The following is an 18,870-nucleotide window of genomic DNA, read 5'->3' as shown; positions in this document are numbered from 1 at the left end:
TTTAAAAGTAATTTCCTTAATTAATTAAGTTTTTAGTATGAAATTATAATGTCAACTACAGGGAAGAGGGAGCTCAACTTTTTAAACTTTTGTGATGGGAGGGTAGTATCACTATTCAATGTCGCCAGCTTAATAGTAGTCACAGTACTATTAGCTTGTTTATATTATCTGACCAAGTAATATGCTTTTTTTATAAAGTTATTTAAAATAGCATACAAAAGTAAAAAAGCTAAGCTAACATTTAGAAGTTATTTATTTTAAAAAAAACAAAAATGTTTTTTTTTTAAACATAATGAATCAAATTTCTAGTATAATATTCATAGTAATTCTAATAAAAAATATTAAATAAAATACCGAAGTCAATAATTTAATCAGATAATTATCACCCAGTTTTTCACCCACCAATAAATTTAAGGTAAATTAAAAAAACAATAATTTTCTAGTGTTCAAATATAAATTAGATATGCATAACTTATTGTTAATAAGTTTTGCATATTAAATTAGTTTTTATGTATTAAATTCAAAGCCTCGTTTATAAGTCAAATATTTAATCCTGTAAAATTGGAATGCCACATGATACAATAAACCTTTTTTCTTTTATTTATAATAAAAATCGTTAAATTGAGTCAACAATTTTTATCCAATTAAGAGTATTTAATATAAATATTAACAAACACTAAAAATATAAAATTTATAGTTTCTGATTTATAGTTTATTTGCAAAATGTCATCAAATTATCTTTTACTTATGATTTTTTATAATATAATGAATAATATATATTATGAACAAATATCAACAAAGTATCAAGTCTTTAAATTAATTAAAATTAAGATTAAATCTTATGATGCATAACAGAATTAATAACTTATAATAATATAAAAAAAAATTTAATAAGACAATGAATATAACATACATTATCGTACAAGTTTTAACAATGTATACTTAGGAATACAAAAATATTAATTACAAACAAATAACAAAATTGTTTACCAATTATTCCTATTATTTCCTCTGAAACCACCTCCATAAGAAGAATATCCCCTTCCTCCTCCACGTCCTCTTCCTCTAAATGGTCTATCACCTCCTTCAGCTCTTTCTCTTTCTTTTTTAGCTTCAAATCGTTTTGCCATATCATGAAGTTCAGGAGGTACATCCTGCCCAGATTTCTCCATCACTTCAATGAGCTCTTTAGCTTTACTCCAATCTCTTCTTGACATTAATGTTATTGCAAGACCAGTTTTACCAGCTCGGCCTGTACGACCTACTCTATGTACATATTCTTCAATATCTTTAGTAAAGTCATAATTAATCACAACAGTAATATCATGAATATCGATACCACGTGATGCTACATCAGTAGCAATTAGAATAGAAACACTACCATCACGCATACTTTCTAAAGCCATTTCACGATCACATTGCTCACGTCCACCATGAATTGATTCAACATTATAGTTTTTCATACATAAGTCTGCAGATAGTTGATCTACAGTAACCTTTTTGTTGACAAATATTATTACCTGAAAAGAAGAAGTATACATTTAATGTTTTAAGTTTAAATAACAAAATAAAAAAGCATACTTTATCATCTTCATTAATATTTTTCAAAAAGTCATCTAACCACAATTCTTTTTCTTCATCTTCCATAAAAAGAATTTCTTGTTTAACTGTGTTGACTGTTGTTAAATCTAATGATCCAACCATTACTTGAATTGGATTAGTTGTATAACTTTTTGCAAGACGTTTAACACCTGGTGGCCAAGTTGCACTAGTCATAATTGTCTGTCTATCTGGCCGAACTGGAAGTAATGAAACTCGAATTTGTGGCTCAAATCCAAGATCTAACATACGATCAGCTTCATCTAATATGATAAAAGTTACATCAGTAAGGTCAATAGAATTACTGCCAACAAAATCATTAAGACGACCTGGAGTAGCAATAACTATTTCTACTCCCTGTCGTATGCATTCCTTCTGTTTTCCTGAACTCGCACCACCATAAATACTCATAGCTCTTATACCTTTATAAGAATATTTATTAACCTAAATAAATAAATAAAAAATTAGCCTTACGACAAAAAAATTGAATTTAATTAGCTTTTACTTCATTTTCAATTTGTAAAACTAACTCTCTAGTAGGAGCTAAGACCAAAATTGATGGTCCTTTACGTTTATCACGAGGAATAGCTTGACGCTCTAAATGAATAAATGCTGGAAGTAAAAATGCTAATGTTTTACCAGTACCAGTTTGAGCAATTGCAATTAAATCATGACCATTCATAATTATTGGCCATGCTTGACACTGAACCGGTGAAGGAGTTTCAAAGTTCTGTTTTTTAATTTCCTCCAATATTTCAGGATAATCTTTAAATGCATGATAAAAATGCACTATTGGTTTTGGAATTGGTTCATTGTTGTCTTCATTTACATGTTTAACCATTATATTATTTTTAGAAAATCTGAATGCTTCAATTTCTTCATCACTCATTGCAGTAACTTCTTGATGTTCTTTATAAACATGTTTTACAATTGGAGGAAGAGCAGCCAATTTTTTTTTTTGATATTCCTCTTGTTCTTTCATTAACTGTTCCCAATCATTGTCAGATATTGGTTTAATGGTGGATTCATAAGCAGTAGATTCTTGTTGAATTTTTTGGCGTATTTTATCAGGGTCATTTTCATCAATTATATTATTTATAATTTGTCTGGCTCGCTCTTTAGCACTTGCATTACCTGAAATTTTCACAGTCTTTAAACCATAGGTATCACTATCTATGATGTTCACATGAGCTTCACTCTCTCTTTGAATACTTTTGATTTTAGAACCACCTTTACCAATAATAATACCAGCTAAACGCGACTCAATTTCAATGAATTCATCATCAGGATTTTTATGTGAATTATTTGAGTTTCTATAAGTCATTTTTGGATAGTAAGTTGGTTCAGTTTGTGTATCCCATTGCCCCCAATCTTCTTCTGCCATAATTTAAAATCTATGAACTATAAACAAACTACTAAAAACGTATTAAAATTACAAATAAAACTTATAAAAGCTAAATTACAAACAATACTATCTTTCTATATATTTAGAATATTAATAATAAAAACGCGCTACAACTAAATACTATAGTTAAGTAACAAATAATGAGCAATATTCATCACAATTAACTAAATTATTATTAGCGGTGTCCATTATGCATGTGCATGAAGCTGACCAGTATAACGCTGAAACACTGATTCTAGAAAACAAAACATTTCTTTAGAAGTACATGTGATTTTTCCAGTGTTGACAACTGTGTCTCATAATAATGAATAAACTTGTGTGACGTGTGTTGAATAATTGAAGATATCCAATTGATATTGACCGATGAACGGTCGCAAGCCAAAGTTACAAAAATTAAATTTATTATTTCCCTATTTATAGTAACAAATAATTACTACTAATTATTTATACTTTAATACAGAATAATCATTCTATTAAAAAAATGCTTGTTAATCAGAAAAGAAATAAATTTTTAATATCTTGACATGAACAGATTAGAAATTTAAGTTATTATAAAAAAAAATATTGTTAAAATTATTGTTTGTATTCATTTTTTGAACAATTCGCTACAGAACACCGAATTATAACGAAATTATTATGTATGTCACTCAAAAAACGATAAACTAAAATATTATGTTATTAATAAGAGATGTTCTATCTGCTTAACATAAAAAGATTATATAAACTGACAAATTTGAATTAATACTAAAAGATATAAAAATCATTATTATATTCTATGTATTATGTATCAAGATTTTACATGTAAAGGGCGGTAAGAGAAGTTAGAATGACAATAGGTATCACTGTTGATATAAATTTGAGAGACTTCAACCACGTCTAATGCAACAAGTTTATGGTTATCTACGAATGTACTGAATATTATAATATATATATAAGGAGTGCAGATGCTAGCAGTTGACCCGTATACTTAGTAAACAGGTTGCTATCAGCTATCACTTTTCGTTTACAGATTTACTTCTTTAGATTAGTCTTCAACGTAATATTTCGATTTTTTTCTATACCTTTCCCTTCTAGAAAGCAAGCTGCAAAAAGAGCTTATTTTAACCTAACGTCGAAAACGACAAGAATTCAAGTTGAACTATGATAGTCATAACAATATAACGTTTTAAAAAACTGTAAGTAACTTTTTTAATTGTATTGTTTTTCTTTATTAACCCGTCTTTTTGCTCAATTTATCATAAATGAAATTGTATCTCAATTATTTAAGAAATAATTCTTTTTATTAAAAAAAATTGTTTAAAAACAATATTTCTAGTACATTATTTTAAAATGGATCTAAGGTATCAGGATAAGATTTTCATTTAACAGTTTTTTATCTATAAATTATATATATTTATATTTATTGTACTCATCATAAATCTTAATTTACTCCAGAAAACATTTAGTAAATAATTTGTATTTGTGTGTTTATATATTATTATTATAACACACATATATATATAAATTTATATGTTCTATATTTTTTGGTACTCTATTTATTTGCATTGTTTGTATATAACATATTTATGATTATCCATAGATGTGATAACATGTCTTGTGTCAGTGGTTTGCCGAAAAATTTGAACAGCCAAATCCCTTCAGTTAATCAAAAACCAAATGTTATAATTCCGCCTAAGTATCAACCACCTCCAAGTCCTAATCGCCAATATAATGTTCAATTGAATGATTACAACACAAGTAACTCTGATAGGTAATAAATATGAGTTATTATTTACTATACATTTATAGTGTTCTACAAGGTTTTGACAAATCAACATACAAAAATGTATATATTTATCAAAACCTTGCGATACATTGTATATTTTTGGAAAATTTAAAATTTGTAGGAGGCATAATGGTGAAAAGCCATATGTAAGCAATACTGAAAATCAAAGATATAGAACATTATCTGGAGAACAATCATCAGATATGTTAAAATTTGTACGAAAACTTGACTCTGAAAACTCTAACAAAATTTCCTCAGAACAAGTAAGTTTTACTTATTAAAATTATTTATTGAATAAAGGGATTGCTAAATATTAGTATTCATTTCACAATTAAATGAATCCATTATCAAATATTGCTAAACAGCAATAGTTATATTAAATACTTGTAAACAGATGTTAATTAGTTATTTTTTGATAAACTACATTTTATTAAACCATATTATAATTAAACTATCACAAGTCTAACTTTTTAATTAATGAAACTATTTTTGAAATTTATATTACAGTAGTGGTCAAAATTATAAGACACCATCAAATTTTATATCTCATGTGTTTAGATTTTGGACTTATACGCTATCGTAATCATTTAAATTATCAAGTAAATGCATGAAAATTTTTTTATTATATGTGTTCATAAGCCAAAAAAACCTAAAAATCGCCAATTTTTCATTATTTAAAAATTCGTATGTATGTCTGTGATTTAAATAATTTTAACTGGATCGACTTGAAAATTTTTTTCATCAAACTTATTTATTCACATAACATGTAAAAAAAAAAAATTATGCAGCTGGATGTAAGTATAATTATTTTAGAAAATCTTTAAAATGATTTAATGACTAAATTTGCTGTATTTGCAAAAATAACATTTTTAATGAAAATATAAATAATCATTAAATTGCAAATGAAACTAATGCAAAATAATCATTTTTCTTTATGTTTATGAACATATATAATGGAAAAAGTTTCATGCATTTACTTGATAATTTAAATGTTTACGATTGCGTACAAGCCCAATATCTAAACGCGTGAGATATAAAATTTGGTGGTATCTTATAATTTTGACCAAAAATATATATAACCATTATTTGATTTTAATTAATTATACGTTTCTGTAATTTTATTTATGATACTGATGTAATATCATGTTTTACATTAATATATTTTAGATAAATCAATTGATGATTGAAATTAATAACCTCAAAGATATGAATCAGCGACTAAACGATGAAAACCAAGAACTTCGAGACTTATGTTGTTTTTTAGATGATGACAGACAAAAAGGACGTAAGCTTGCTAGAGAGTGGCAGCGTTTTGGTAGATATACTGCATCTGTGATGAGACAAGAAGTTGCAGCTTATCAAGTTAAATTAAGACATCTTGAAGCCAAACAACAACATCTTATTGAGGATAATATGGAACTTAAAGTAAGTTATACATTACTATAATTTATAGTAATTATTAATTTTCTTTTCTTAGGAACTATGTTTATATTTGGATGAAGAACGCTCTGGTCCTAATCAAATGAGATATAATGCAACATGTAGAATTTGTGGTAATTCTATAGTTTCTGGAAATGTTACAGAAGAATTGCATAGAAGAGATGAGGGGGATGGTAGTAGCTCCTCTACAAATGCTGATGAAAATTTAATTGCTGCTAATCAAATTTCTTTACAGCGTCAGATGCAACAATCAAATGGTATTGTTAAATAAAGTAAATCAAAAGTTTCACTTAATATTATTTTTCAAATATTTCATTTTAGATGAAAACACACAACTTGATCAAAGATCACTAAGCTATATACGACAATTAGAAGCTAAAATTAAGGAATTAGAAGAAAAAAATAATTTGTCAAAGAAATTGAACCAGGATGAAAAAAATAATGATAAAAAACAGAACAATTGGAATTTAGAAAATTCATTTCAGGTTAATAAGTACATAAATTGTTTTACTATGTTCATATTTTAGTAAATTTAAAGAAATACAATCAGCTATATAAAAAATTTGTTTGGCATTTAGTTATAGTTAAATTCAATTTATTGTTCTATAATTATGCAAATTCTATCTATTATAAGTTATATGAGTATTATTTTAAGTGCAAACAAGATTATCTCAAAAGTTTATTTTCAGAAATATGTTTGTATTGTATTGATACTAACTGACAACTCCTATAATTTTTGATGCAATTAACATTTTGTTGTAATATATAGAGTGTTTAGTAAGTAAGGAAACAAGTTTCTATTGTTCTACTTGTTTGTTACAATGACTTGTTTCCTTACTTACTGAGCATTGTATATTTTTTAAATAATTTATGTACACTTCGACTATGTTAAAATCATATTCTTCATAATATGTTTTTAAGAATAAAAAAAAACTTAATTTTTGTTGATTTGAAATTTTTTTTTAATTTAAAATTAGCCATATTTTAGCATTTTTCATACAAAAATTATCAATGGGTCAATAACAAGTATTTTAAGACATAATGTTGTTATGTAATGCATGTGGAGTATGCATTGTAGCTATTATAAGTACTAGCTGTACCCACCTATAAGTTATTGATAAAAATAAATAAAACAAAATTTTAATTGTATCAAAAGTTATCAGTTAGATCTGTTCTTCCCTTTATCTATATATAAATATTTATACATATATGATGTTTACTAGGAAAATTTGATAGAAGAATTATGAAATTTTTAACAAAAAATTAAATGTTAAATATTTTACAATTTAAAAATAAACTTGAATTTCCATTTGTATTTATTAGAATTTATTAATCTTCAAATCATAATACCATTTTATTTCAATGGTATTGGATTATACATAGTTTTTAATAATGAGTTTATTTAAATGTGGGCTGATTTGTATTAATTTGGTATATGATATTCATATATATATTTTATTTACACAGTGGGATCACTGGCTGTTTCATGCAATATATCCAAAAGTGTTTGATAAATTATAATAATTTCTTTTCAGAAGTTATTAGTATACTCCCCACTGTAATAATACAAAAAAATACAGTTCTTTCATATTACACTATATCATGTTTAGGTTTTTAATCATAAACATCCATGTTTAACTAGTTTAATACTAAGAGAATGGTCTAACTAAAAAATAACTGGTGTATAACAATTTTTAAACTATTATTTTAAAGGGTATATGTGCTTTTACATTGTAAATTTTTTAGTGTTGTGGTAAAGGATACTAATAGCTTATGAAAAGAAAAATTTATATTTTATCTTATACTTATGAAGATGTTAGATGTGACATAGCTTGTTACCCTATATAATCAAAATTATTATTTGATTATTAAATTACATACCCTAAAATTTAGAAGATGACACATCCGGAATCAGTAATGACAGCCTTGCAAGTTTTAGAATTACGTGAACAATTGGAGGGAAAAGGAGAAGATAATAACAATGGTATAGATATGGAAGATGAAGAAAAAGCATTACTAAGAGAAATGTGCAATGTAAACAAATTTTTAAATCATAAAAATCATTAATTTAATCATATATTAATTTTTCAGGTGGTTTGGCGAAAACTAGAAGATAATCAATAATTATTTTTTGCTCAATTGCCCATTATTGCATAAATTGTTTTAAATTTTTCTACTTAATTTATTTATTTAAAATGTATATTATTTTTTAATAAAATAATTAATTACATAAATAAGTTAATTTTATTGTTGTAATCTTAAGAAAAAAATTATTTTTAATTTGTTTTATGTCAGTAATCTGTAAAATATTCAGTTTTAACATTAACTTATTTTTTTATTAAGTTTTATTAAAAATAATAATTGACCTATGCATTATTGCTTTAAAATTTTTTATTTAGATTTTATAATTTTTATTTATTATTAGTTGAAAATTTTATAATAATTATTTGATAATTAAATTATTATGATTTTGTTAAATTAACATTAAATTTGTTTTAAATTAGTATTCTTTAGTTTTTTAATGAAAAATCTGAAAAACAATTTTATAAGATAAATTGAGTCATGGCATCTAATTGACTTTACTTTAATTTAAAGACTATTATAAGAATTATATAATTATTTAATATTGAATAAGACATAGAAGTATTTTTTACAATATTTTACTTTTATAGATTTAAGTGTTGGTTTTAGATTAAAAATGAACGATTAGGTATTTTTTTGAATATCTATTTTTTACTGTTTTTTTATTCCCAAAAATAATTTGAGTCAAATTTTTTTAAGGTTACTGATATAATTAGTGTTTATATAAGGGTATACTATAGTGACCCTATACTAGGTTTCACACTTTAAATGGCTCTGCAAATTAAGAAAATAAATAAAAAAGGTGTTTTTTTAATGAAAAAAAATGTAAAAGGCTGTTTTTAAGAGACTCCTAGATATCTAACATAAGTTATATTGATAATAAGTAAGTTTTTTAAAAATATTGATGTATTATGCATTATGTCATATGTTATCTTTTAATCAGTCTCTAGTATTAAAATATCAATTTTCAACTTTTTAGGTGCTGAATCTCAATATTTGATCATTATGACACATTAATGTTTATAAATAGTATATATTGATGAACATAATGATAATAATTTCATATGATGATAATTTTTTATTTTACTGTTATGTAAAATTACACTTTTAATTGAATTTGACAAACATTTATATTTTATGATAAATATCTTTATTTATTATTATAGATCAATACTAAGTTATAATAATTTTGTAAAAATAAGTTTTTTAAAAATATGACTCAATCTCTATTATCACATATGTGTAGTCTGTTTATAATAAATAATTTAGTAAGTTACATAAAAATTAAAAAAAGTAAAATTTATAAAACATATAATTCATTAAAATATATAAAAAAAACAATGTTATCAACTTCTTGAATGTTCTTCTGATGTTCTTAATTCATTTAATTTATAAATAGTCATAATTAACTTTCTTCTGGGGCCAAACAAACTAAAACAAATAATAACTGTTTATCGTAGATTTTACATAAATACATTTCTATATTAAAATTGTATCATTGTTGTAATTCAAATGTTCCATTTTTTTTTTAATTAATAAAATTTTTCTTATTAGACATATAATAAAAAATATGCTTTTAACGTGGTCTAAAAATTTTAAAATTGTGTAAAAACGATTATACCAAAATTATTATTGGATCACTTTTTGGAAATTGTTATATCTTTGTGACTCACTCTGTATAAGAATGCGTGTTTTATATCTAATTTCATTTGAGATCTAATGGTCACATGGATATGATATTGTTGGCAATGTTTCTAGCACGAAATTTTTTTTATAAAAAAAATATTTTATTTTTTTAATTTAAATATTTTAAGTTTACCCCTCCCATTTATAATTATGATTTTGAGTGAAAAATTGGTCAATTTCAAAATTACAAAACCACACTAAAAATTGTTTTAAAATTACTTACTTAATTCCGATATTCTTAAGGTCTTCTTCAGTTAATTTTAAAAAATCATTATAACTAAGATTTTTTTCGTCAAAAATTGGCCAATATTTTTCCAACGATAACTGTTTCAAAAGTTTTTCTAATTGATAATCTAATAATTTCATTTATAGTTTCATTAATAAACATTTATGATTGCTCTTATAATTATATAAGTAATTAGTTAATCATGATAAAAAACGTTCCGTTCATAAAATTCTAGTCGTATAGGAGTAGGAGTTTTTGATTAAGGATATTCAAGTTCAAGTTATCGTTTGGCTACTATATTAAAGAAATATATTAATATAAGGACTCTAGAAAAAAGGCTTGGTACAAAAACTGTGTAATGATTACATAGCTGATGAATAAAATCAAATGCCAAAAGCCAAATTTAATATTTATTAAATTTATTTACCAAATTTTAATAAATTACCAAAACATCAAAAACTAAAATAAATTAAAAAAATTGTTTTTTTTTTCAGAATTATTTATTTTTTTGGTTTATCCAATGAATTTTATTTTAATAACTTAAAAAAATTCAAAGATCTTCTCTATTATAGGCGCACTACATTAACTGATAGACTAACTGAGTGTTTAAATTTAATTGTTTGATTGACGTCAACTATAATTTCAATTGAACAATTGTAATCACTATTAAAAAATAAAATCAATATTTGGCACTAGAGAAGTGACCAAATTATTTTGTATGTTTTAGTGAACTGTATATAGGTTAAATTTGATAGATAACAGCTAGATAGAAAGATAACTAAAAACAAGATTAATTTATTTCTACGATTACAAGTAAAAAAGGTTGAATTTGATCACTAAGAAAACAAAAATTTGTTGTTGCATGAATTTAAATGATTATCAAATATTCTTTAAAAACTAACAATACAACTAAAAGTTCAATTATATTAAATTAGACTAATACAATTAGTAAGAACTTACAATCTTATAAGTAAGTTGAACAACAAACATGCATAAAGTTAAATTTATAATGAATTAAATATGCTCAAATTATAACTTAAATACATAACATGTTTAGATTTGTGCTATTTACAACTAAAATTTAAATATACTTGTTTCAAAAAAAAATGACTTCTACCAATCAAGTAGTTAATATTTATTTGATTTCTAAAAGTGCAAGATATTTCTAAACTACGTGGTAAGGGACCAATAGGAACAATAATTGTTTATCAATAATGTTTGTCAGNATGGTAAGGGACCAATAGGAACAATGATTGTTTATCAATAATGTTTGTCAGGTAAGGAACAATATAGGATATTGACAACTGATATTCAATTTTGTGAGGTTTAATGTGATTTTTAAATTGAGAAACCAGTTAGTTTCTGAAAAGACGAGAGAAATTTAAGTGTATATGATTACAAGTCTGAGTATAAACAAGAAATATGAAAAAATTGAATATTAGCGACTGATAGACAATGAATTTTAATAATTATAGTTAATTTTACATGACATTTTGTAAATGAGTAAAACAATTATGAGATTCAACTGGATAAAGTTTTACCACCCATCACAAAGGAGTATTAGAACTCTAGTGATTGATTTTAATAATGTCAACAATATGACAATGACAATGTTGAGAGAATAAGTAAAAGTTAAACACTTTCAGTGACAAAGAAAAACGACTGGACAAACAACGAAAACTTGTAGACAGCTAGACGACTTCTTTAAAAATTAAAGAACTGGGAACGTGGACGAACTCAATTTTATAAGAAACATAATCCAAGTGTACAATTCCTTTAAAATTTAGTATTTCTAAATTTTTTTTTTGCTCTAGGTTAAAAATACACTTTTATGTTGATTATTAACAATATTTTAGCTTCGATGCGAAGCTGAGAAGGTATTGGTTTTACTATGATGTGGTTTTTTTTGTGTCTGTTACCACTTTTTCTCAGCTCTCACCGAACCGATTTCTTTCAACGATACGTCAAACAATCACAAATCGTATTTGTCGAAGACATTACACTCAAAAATTGAAAAAATTCCCCTTATTCCCCGTAAATGGGAAACCTCCAAAAAAATTACAAATGTTAAAATCGCTAATTTTCGAAATTTACGAAATTTTTTTTACTTAAAACTGCCATATAACTTTCTTAAAAATGAACAAATCAATAAAATTTATTTTTTCATAGATGCTTGATGTCTTTATCTATTATTTGATATATTTTTTTTATAAATTTGACCATTTACCTGCTCACAGAAGGGATTTAAAATCACAACTTTTTCACAAAAAATTAACTTTTGAAAGTGTTCCGGAAAGTCTGACACTTTTATATATATCTTAAATTAAAGCTAATGCAATATAGTTTATTATAAAAAAAAAAATTTCGGAATTTATTTTGTTTTAGTATTTAATATATTAAATACTAATATATTTATATTAGTTACTAAATGCTATTTTTGTGTGAAAATTCTCAATTTTATATTTTACATTTTTAACTTTATAATGCTATAATTTATTGAAAAGTGTATGGATCAACACAATTTTTTTATGAGTAATAATATTTATATCCCTTTTTCATTCGACATACTTTATCTTAATCAAGATATTAATAAGGAAATAGCAGATCATGTAGCTTTTCAAATAATCCACCAATGTTTTAAAAGTAAACACTATCTAAAGATTTGCATGGAAACGTTTTTTTTTTATAGTGATTTTAATCACTGTTTAATATCATTATACTTGATTCAACTATGCCACGTGACCATTGTGCCGCGACCCCCCTGTGCTGGGTCTTTTAAACTGATTTTTTAAATTAAATTATTTTTTTATATAAATTAAAAAAAATATTATAAATTCTATTATTATTGTAGTCATAAATCGTAAAAATCATTCTTAAAAAGTAATGTAAATTAATCATTGACTCAAAAGTTATATAACTTTTGGAATATGTGGGACCGCTTATTTACTATACCAATTGCCGCTCATTCAAATTTTACCACGTTACGCTCTAACCAAATTCTTGAAAAATTATTATCAAACTTTTTTTACTGAATGTAAATAAAAATTAATCCGATAGCAAATCAAAATACATTTGATTAAAAGGATTAGAACCATTTAGTATAATGCTTTAATTCTATGGGGTTAAACCATGTCCGATTGTGACCGGTACTATACTCTCATAGTTATGGTAATAGTTATATAATAAAACGAATAGATGGACAAACCATCCAAATAAGATAGATAACTAAAATCAAAATAAGTTAGATTTCTGTCAGTTTCACGGAAAATTTGAAATGTCGATACCTGAAAAATTCATTAGCACTTCTTAGTTGACTTGTACTATTAAGTCAAGCGTGTGTACTATGGAATGATCAATTAATAAAATGACCCCTACCATAAATATCTTCAAGGGATACATTAAGTAAGTTTCGTCTAAACCGAAAATTATGATTGATATTATAGTTAAAATTATAGTTATCTATTTAATGATCTGTTTAAAAAATGTTACCCAAACAGTTATTTGTTTTTATTTTTTGATTTTGGTCAAAAAACTTTAAATAATCTTTTTTATTTTCAGTTTTTATGTCACATCCTCGTTTGTTACAATACTCAGACAATAATATCATTACTCTCCGAAATCCTTTGGATATTGCTGTCATAGTCATGGTTTTTCCAAAATTATCTCTAAAAAAAATAACAAATAAACATCAATTCATATTATTTTCTAAAATATTATTATTAACTATTCTTTAATGAACTTTTGTTCTACGTAAAAATAATAGTTAATGAAAATAAAAACATTATTTTGTAATTTAAGAAGGAAAATATCTCTTTTTCCTTAAAAAGAAAAAAATTGGGTTGTCATTTCGTTGCTAATAGATTGAATTGAATTACACTTATGTTCACTTACATAACGTCACAATTAGATTCATTTTCAATAAAATATTCCAATATTTCTTCTTGATTATATAATACAGCATAGAACATGGCCGTTCTTCCTAATTTGTCAGGCTTTTCCATAATATCTTTCTATTTTACATAAATAAAAATTTAAACAAGTATACTTTAAAACTACAAATTTTGTTATTTAGAAAAACTATTATTTTGTTTCATCAAACAATACTATTTTAAAAATAGTATTATTGTTTGCTGTCCGTATAAATGGTAATTTTTTTAGAAAGGAAATACAATTCCAGTTATATTATATATATAATATAGCATGTATACCAAATATTTACATCTTATTTTAACTTTTATCTTAATATAGTTTACTTGATTTTTCTTTGACTAATAATTTGTATCAAGGTCGTCTAAAACTAAAAATTGGAGTGAAAAAATTACTAATTATAGGGGCAATAAAAATTACCCTTACTCAGAACACCCCTGGTTAGCATACTAATCTTATGACAGAGTTTATTTAGTCTATAGTTTAAAAATATTCCTCCAAAAAAATTTTTGCTGTGCGATTATCTTAGCAGGGTATACAATTTTATAACTACGGCTTTAAAAGTCACATTTTTTGCTTTCATTTGTAATTATATAGAAAAGACCGAGTTAGATGTCACATATCATTACATTTTTTGACGTCCTATAATATTTAAAAACAAGTGATGAAATTTCACAGATAGTTTTAAAAACACAGGTTTTAATATGACAAATTTATTTTGTTCTAATTATTTAACCTTATTTTGTCTATAGATGAAACGTTTTAAATAAATTTTGTGTAACGGATTATATTGAAGTTCTTGCCTGTAAGACTGTTTATTTTGAGAAAATTGATAACAATTTTTCCTTTACTTATACTATAAGACCTACTTTTGTGACAAATTTCACGTTTCTAGTTATGCGGGAAGTAGTTTTATAATTTTGATGATGAGTTAGTCGGTAAAAATTAGCCAAAAACTTTTTAATTCTTGCATTTTGAAATTACTGAACATTAAAGATTAAATTTTTTACACTGTTCTAATCTACTAGAGCGTAATATATAATTAAAATTTCAAAAGATTATTTTAAGGGAAAACTGGGGAATAGAGGCTAGTAAAATCAGGCGATAATCCAATTATTAAATTAAATTTGTTTATGACAAACAAAATAATGGTACAACTTATACTAAATAAGTAATACTAATAAAATTTTTTTGTACGTACATGAAATGTTTTTTCGACAATGGTTGTATTTCCGGACATGACAGCTATCATCAAAGGTGTTTGTTTATCTTTGTTTATAGCATATAATGTAGATGGATCTGCGTTCACTATACGATCAACTAGCATTTCATTTCCATAATAACACGCGTACATTAAGTAAGTCCATCCTTTTTTGTTAGCAGTGTTCAAATTACCGCTAATTAATAAAATACACAACATCAGAAAATATTATTTAAAATAATTTGGAAAGTTACAATTTCAGAAGCATGTTGGAGAAATGGTTAGACTACTCAATCGTTCTCAACTAGACAATTAAAGGGTTTAGGACAATAGTAGTTAAACCCACCGAATGTATAAATTGAGATCATAATACAATCTTGTATAGAAGTAGTAATATTTAAATGCAACACAGTTATATTTTTAAATCGATATCCTTTAGATATGTTAATATTTAACAATTACTAATTCTTAAATTTTTTAATAATATTGCTTTTTTATGTATTTTAAATAAAAAAATTAAAACGTTATAATACGCCCTTTACTGTTCTGTGGTATAAGCTATTATTGCAATCGGTTTCTCAATTATGGGTTACTATTATTTAAAAGCTCGTAGTTATTTTGGTATCAAGTAGACTTATGCGATTATTTTTTCGGCTCGAATATCGGTTATGAAAAAAATGGATTATTATAGTTAATCCATTATGTTTTATTTTTAGAAAAAACGGGTTTCAAGATCGATTGAATCAAATTATGAATTAATCGAACTATTGATTATTCGATGATTTCGATAAGGAAATACCACATAACTATAGTTACTAATTTATGAACTAAATTCTATTTCATAAATTAAAATACTATAATTCTTATAAAATGATTGAAAATTTAAATGAAATTCGATGATTTACTTTTTATATCTCCAAAAGGAGTTAATTTCACGTTAAAAACAGAATATTAATAACCGAGATTTCATAGAATTAATCCATACAACCATTTATTAAATAGAATTGATATATTTTTTATTGAAAAATTAATGGAATAATCGAATAAATTAATTCTTATTTTAGATTAATTGGAAAAATTGCGCGATCTTAGTCATGATAACCATAGCTATAAATTAAAATTTTTGAGGGGTAGAGTTATTATATACTAATTTACTGAGTTATTTGTCATCATTTTGGAATATTCAATTGTATCTCCGTAATTAAGAGGAATGTCTCAAAAAATTATAGTTATTATAAGAGAGTTAATGATGATACTTTTAGTTTTTACTTTATATTGATATAACTTTTTAAAAACTGGATGGATTATTACGAAATTTTTATTGATAATACTTCAAATATTTGCCTTGCCGACGACGTACATTTTTAAATCCATTAATGTGCATGGGTTTAAAAAACATATCAATATTTTTTTCTTTTCAAATTTTGATTGAAAACCTGACGTCTTAAAACCTACATTAAATNAGGATGGATTATTACGAAATTTTTATTGATAATACTTCAAATATTTGCCTTGCCGACGACGTACATTTTTAAATCCATTACATTAAACCCATGCACATTGCATGGGTTTAAAAAACATATCAATATTTTTTTCTTTTCAAATTTTGATTGAAAACCTGACGTCTTAAAACCTACATTAAATTATAACTAATATAATAATAATGTCTTTTTAGTTAAAAAAGAAAATATAATCGAAATTTAATGTTTATGAATTATTGGCTAATTAGTACAAAAATCTTACATTTTTCGGTAAAAATGACTAATATTATAATTTTTTGCATAGTAACGGCATACTTACATCATCATTCGAAATTATTTCAAATAATAGCTTGTTTAATTCAATATATATGATTTACAGAAAACGTCCCGATGGCATGTTTTTATGAGTAATCGGCCTCTTAAGTCAAAAATCATGTAATTTTTGATAAATATAATGAATGTTTTTTTTTTTTACAAACAAAATTTGTTTGTATCCAAGTGTTTTACGATAAATGTATTGTCGTCTGTATTGATTGATATATTGTACCAATCAATATTATACTAAAAAAATGCCATAACTTCGTTATGCTGGATCCCGCTGTACTTAATATTTTAATTATTTGTGAAATAATAAGATCTCAGTAAAAAAAATTATGTTTTTTTTGCATTCTTGAAAAATTAACATATATCATATATCATTTGTGATTTTTGTTTTTTGTTGTTGTGCATCATGTATGTAATGCGTTGGAAATCAGAGGTAATTCAATTTTGAATACCAGAATACTTTACCTTAATAATTCGATAACTTTAGGATGATTTAATGTACACGCTGTGTATAAATCCATTATAAACGTCTTTATTGATGAAATTGTATTAATTTTTCGTTAAATAAGAAAAAAAAATATTGGAATTTTTTGTTAAATTAATTTACAATTAAACATAGTTTTTTTCATAGTAGATAAGTATAGACACGCACGCATTCGAACACGATTGTTGTTCGGCTCATGGTTCACGTTTTACTATTAATCAAACTAAATATTGTTAATCTAAGTCACTTCTTATCGTTATTCACCGTTGCATGTGTGTAACCAAAAGTTTTGGTATTTTCTTTAAACAATTTATTTATGTCATCTTGCTTTGTTTAGATAATTTTTTTTCATTCACATAAATTGTTTAAGGTACACTGATTAATTTTTTTCCTGAAGCATATTAATGATAAAGATTGATAAATGCTAAACTAAAATTGCTGTAATACTATCAATTTTAAATTTGTTTTTCTTACTCATTAATTTAAATTAACAATAGAAATAATTAATATGCTTAGATGGTAGGGTTTTTTTTTTGTAAAATTTTGTTTGATAAAAATTCAATAATAATAATTTTGCTAGCCCGTTATTCAATTCAATATTAAATATTGTCTGATAAATGCAATATTAAGTATATTTTTAATCCAAAATTCATACCGATATTATAAAAAATTGTATTAAAACCAATAATTATGATTTATAATACTTTATCATGTCTTCGTGAAAACAATTTTTTTTATGAATATTTATGGTTTTTATAGTCACTTAGACAGGTACTTTAATATGGACTTTAACATGAAATCAGCATTGAGCGCTGAAAATTGTCATGGACAGGCAAAAATCATGAAACACATCATCATAAAACTAATACCTACTCAGCTTCGCATCGAAGTTAAAAAAAAAAAAGAAAAAAAGAATAATTCAATAACTTTTGAGATAATAAATATAACGTTGTCTATATACAGAACATTATTATTCAAGAACTAAACATTATGTTTTAAGTCTTTACCCTATTTAAATATTCTCTGGGACAAAGACAAGTTGAAGATCCTTAGCTCATTTTTTAGGTTTCTGGGATAGGCAAAAAATATGAAACACATCATGACAAAACCAAAACCTTTTCAACTTCAAAGCTAAAATATTGTAACTTATATTATTATTGTGTTTTAAAACGTAAACATTATTAAAAAATAGTTATTGTTTCAAAAGTTAAACGATTTTGGAAAACCAAACAATTTTGAAGTTGAATTAA

The 18,870-nt window shown here is 24.5% G+C and overlaps 3 protein-coding genes across 8 annotated transcripts; 1 reads left to right on the top strand and 2 right to left on the bottom strand.

The window, feature by feature from the left end:
* Positions 1-577: 577 nt before the first annotated feature.
* LOC126910540 (probable ATP-dependent RNA helicase DDX43) lies at positions 578-3,338 on the bottom strand. 2 transcript variants are annotated; one of them, XM_050693186.1, is made up of 4 exons: positions 2,105-3,338; positions 1,929-2,043; positions 1,582-1,862; positions 578-1,520 (listed from the first exon to the last, which is right to left on the bottom strand). In XM_050693186.1, the coding sequence occupies exons 1-4, from the start codon at positions 2,981-2,983 to the stop codon at positions 987-989; spliced, it is 1,809 nt and encodes a 602-aa protein (XP_050549143.1). In that variant the 5' UTR covers positions 2,984-3,338; the 3' UTR covers positions 578-986. The 2 variants fall into 2 exon arrangements, with proteins under 2 accessions (XP_050549143.1, XP_050549142.1); XM_050693185.1 differs by having other exon boundaries at positions 1,582-2,043; positions 2,105-3,333.
* A 562-nt stretch (positions 3,339-3,900) lies between these two features.
* Positions 3,901-9,641, top strand: LOC126910548 (coiled-coil domain-containing protein 85C). 2 transcript variants are annotated; one of them, XM_050693195.1, is made up of 8 exons: positions 3,901-4,179; positions 4,584-4,754; positions 4,891-5,032; positions 5,937-6,194; positions 6,247-6,466; positions 6,531-6,694; positions 8,106-8,243; positions 8,301-9,641. In XM_050693195.1, the coding sequence occupies exons 2-8, from the start codon at positions 4,594-4,596 to the stop codon at positions 8,331-8,333; spliced, it is 1,116 nt and encodes a 371-aa protein (XP_050549152.1). In that variant the 5' UTR covers positions 3,901-4,179; positions 4,584-4,593; the 3' UTR covers positions 8,334-9,641. The 2 variants fall into 2 exon arrangements, with proteins under 2 accessions (XP_050549152.1, XP_050549151.1); XM_050693194.1 differs by having other exon boundaries at positions 3,912-4,179; positions 8,103-8,243.
* Positions 9,576-17,845, bottom strand: LOC126910552 (ankyrin repeat and SAM domain-containing protein 3-like). 4 transcript variants are annotated; one of them, XM_050693205.1, is made up of 6 exons: positions 17,602-17,845; positions 15,332-15,527; positions 14,095-14,213; positions 13,693-13,868; positions 10,201-10,330; positions 9,576-9,738 (listed from the first exon to the last, which is right to left on the bottom strand). In XM_050693205.1, exons 1-6 carry the CDS (start codon positions 17,655-17,657, stop codon positions 9,723-9,725), a joined length of 693 nt encoding a protein of 230 aa, XP_050549162.1. In that variant the 5' UTR covers positions 17,658-17,845; the 3' UTR covers positions 9,576-9,722. The 4 variants fall into 4 exon arrangements, with proteins under 4 accessions (XP_050549162.1, XP_050549159.1, XP_050549161.1 ...); XM_050693202.1 differs by having other exon boundaries at positions 9,576-9,722; XM_050693204.1 differs by lacking the exon at positions 17,602-17,845 and adding an exon at positions 17,132-17,151 and having other exon boundaries at positions 9,576-9,722.
* Positions 17,846-18,870: the final 1,025 nt, after the last annotated feature.

This window comes from Daktulosphaira vitifoliae, unplaced genomic scaffold, assembly GCF_025091365.1.
Source record: "Daktulosphaira vitifoliae isolate Bord-2020 unplaced genomic scaffold, ASM2509136v1 Scaffold_1, whole genome shotgun sequence".
Taxonomy (NCBI): Eukaryota; Metazoa; Arthropoda; class Insecta; order Hemiptera; family Phylloxeridae; genus Daktulosphaira; species Daktulosphaira vitifoliae.
Note: the sequence above shows the minus strand (reverse complement) of the source record. Positions and strands in the feature narration are given on the sequence as shown.

Coding starts and splice junctions, on each gene's coding strand:
- LOC126910540 (XM_050693185.1), bottom strand. CDS start 2,983: ATGGCAGAAGAAGATTGGGGGCAATGGGATACACAAACTGAACCAACT. Junction 2,044..2,104: donor TTTTACAAATTGAAAATGAA/GTAAAAGCTAAT, acceptor TTATTTATTTAG/GTTAATAAATATTCTTATAA. Junction 1,521..1,581: donor ATATTAATGAAGATGATAAA/GTATGCTTTTTT, acceptor TCTTCTTTTCAG/GTAATAATATTTGTCAACAA.
- LOC126910548 (XM_050693194.1), top strand. CDS start 4,594: ATGTCTTGTGTCAGTGGTTTGCCGAAAAATTTGAACAGCCAAATCCCT. Junction 5,033..5,936: donor ACAAAATTTCCTCAGAACAA/GTAAGTTTTACT, acceptor AATATATTTTAG/ATAAATCAATTGATGATTGA. Junction 6,467..6,530: donor TCAGATGCAACAATCAAATG/GTATTGTTAAAT, acceptor ATTTCATTTTAG/ATGAAAACACACAACTTGAT.
- LOC126910552 (XM_050693202.1), bottom strand. CDS start 17,657: ATGGATTTATACACAGCGTGTACATTAAATCATCCTAAAGTTATCGAA. Junction 14,214..15,331: donor TTGTCGAAAAAACATTTCAT/GTACGTACAAAA, acceptor TATGTAAAATAG/AAAGATATTATGGAAAAGCC. Junction 13,869..14,094: donor GAATCTAATTGTGACGTTAT/GTAAGTGAACAT, acceptor TATTTTTTTTAG/AGATAATTTTGGAAAAACCA.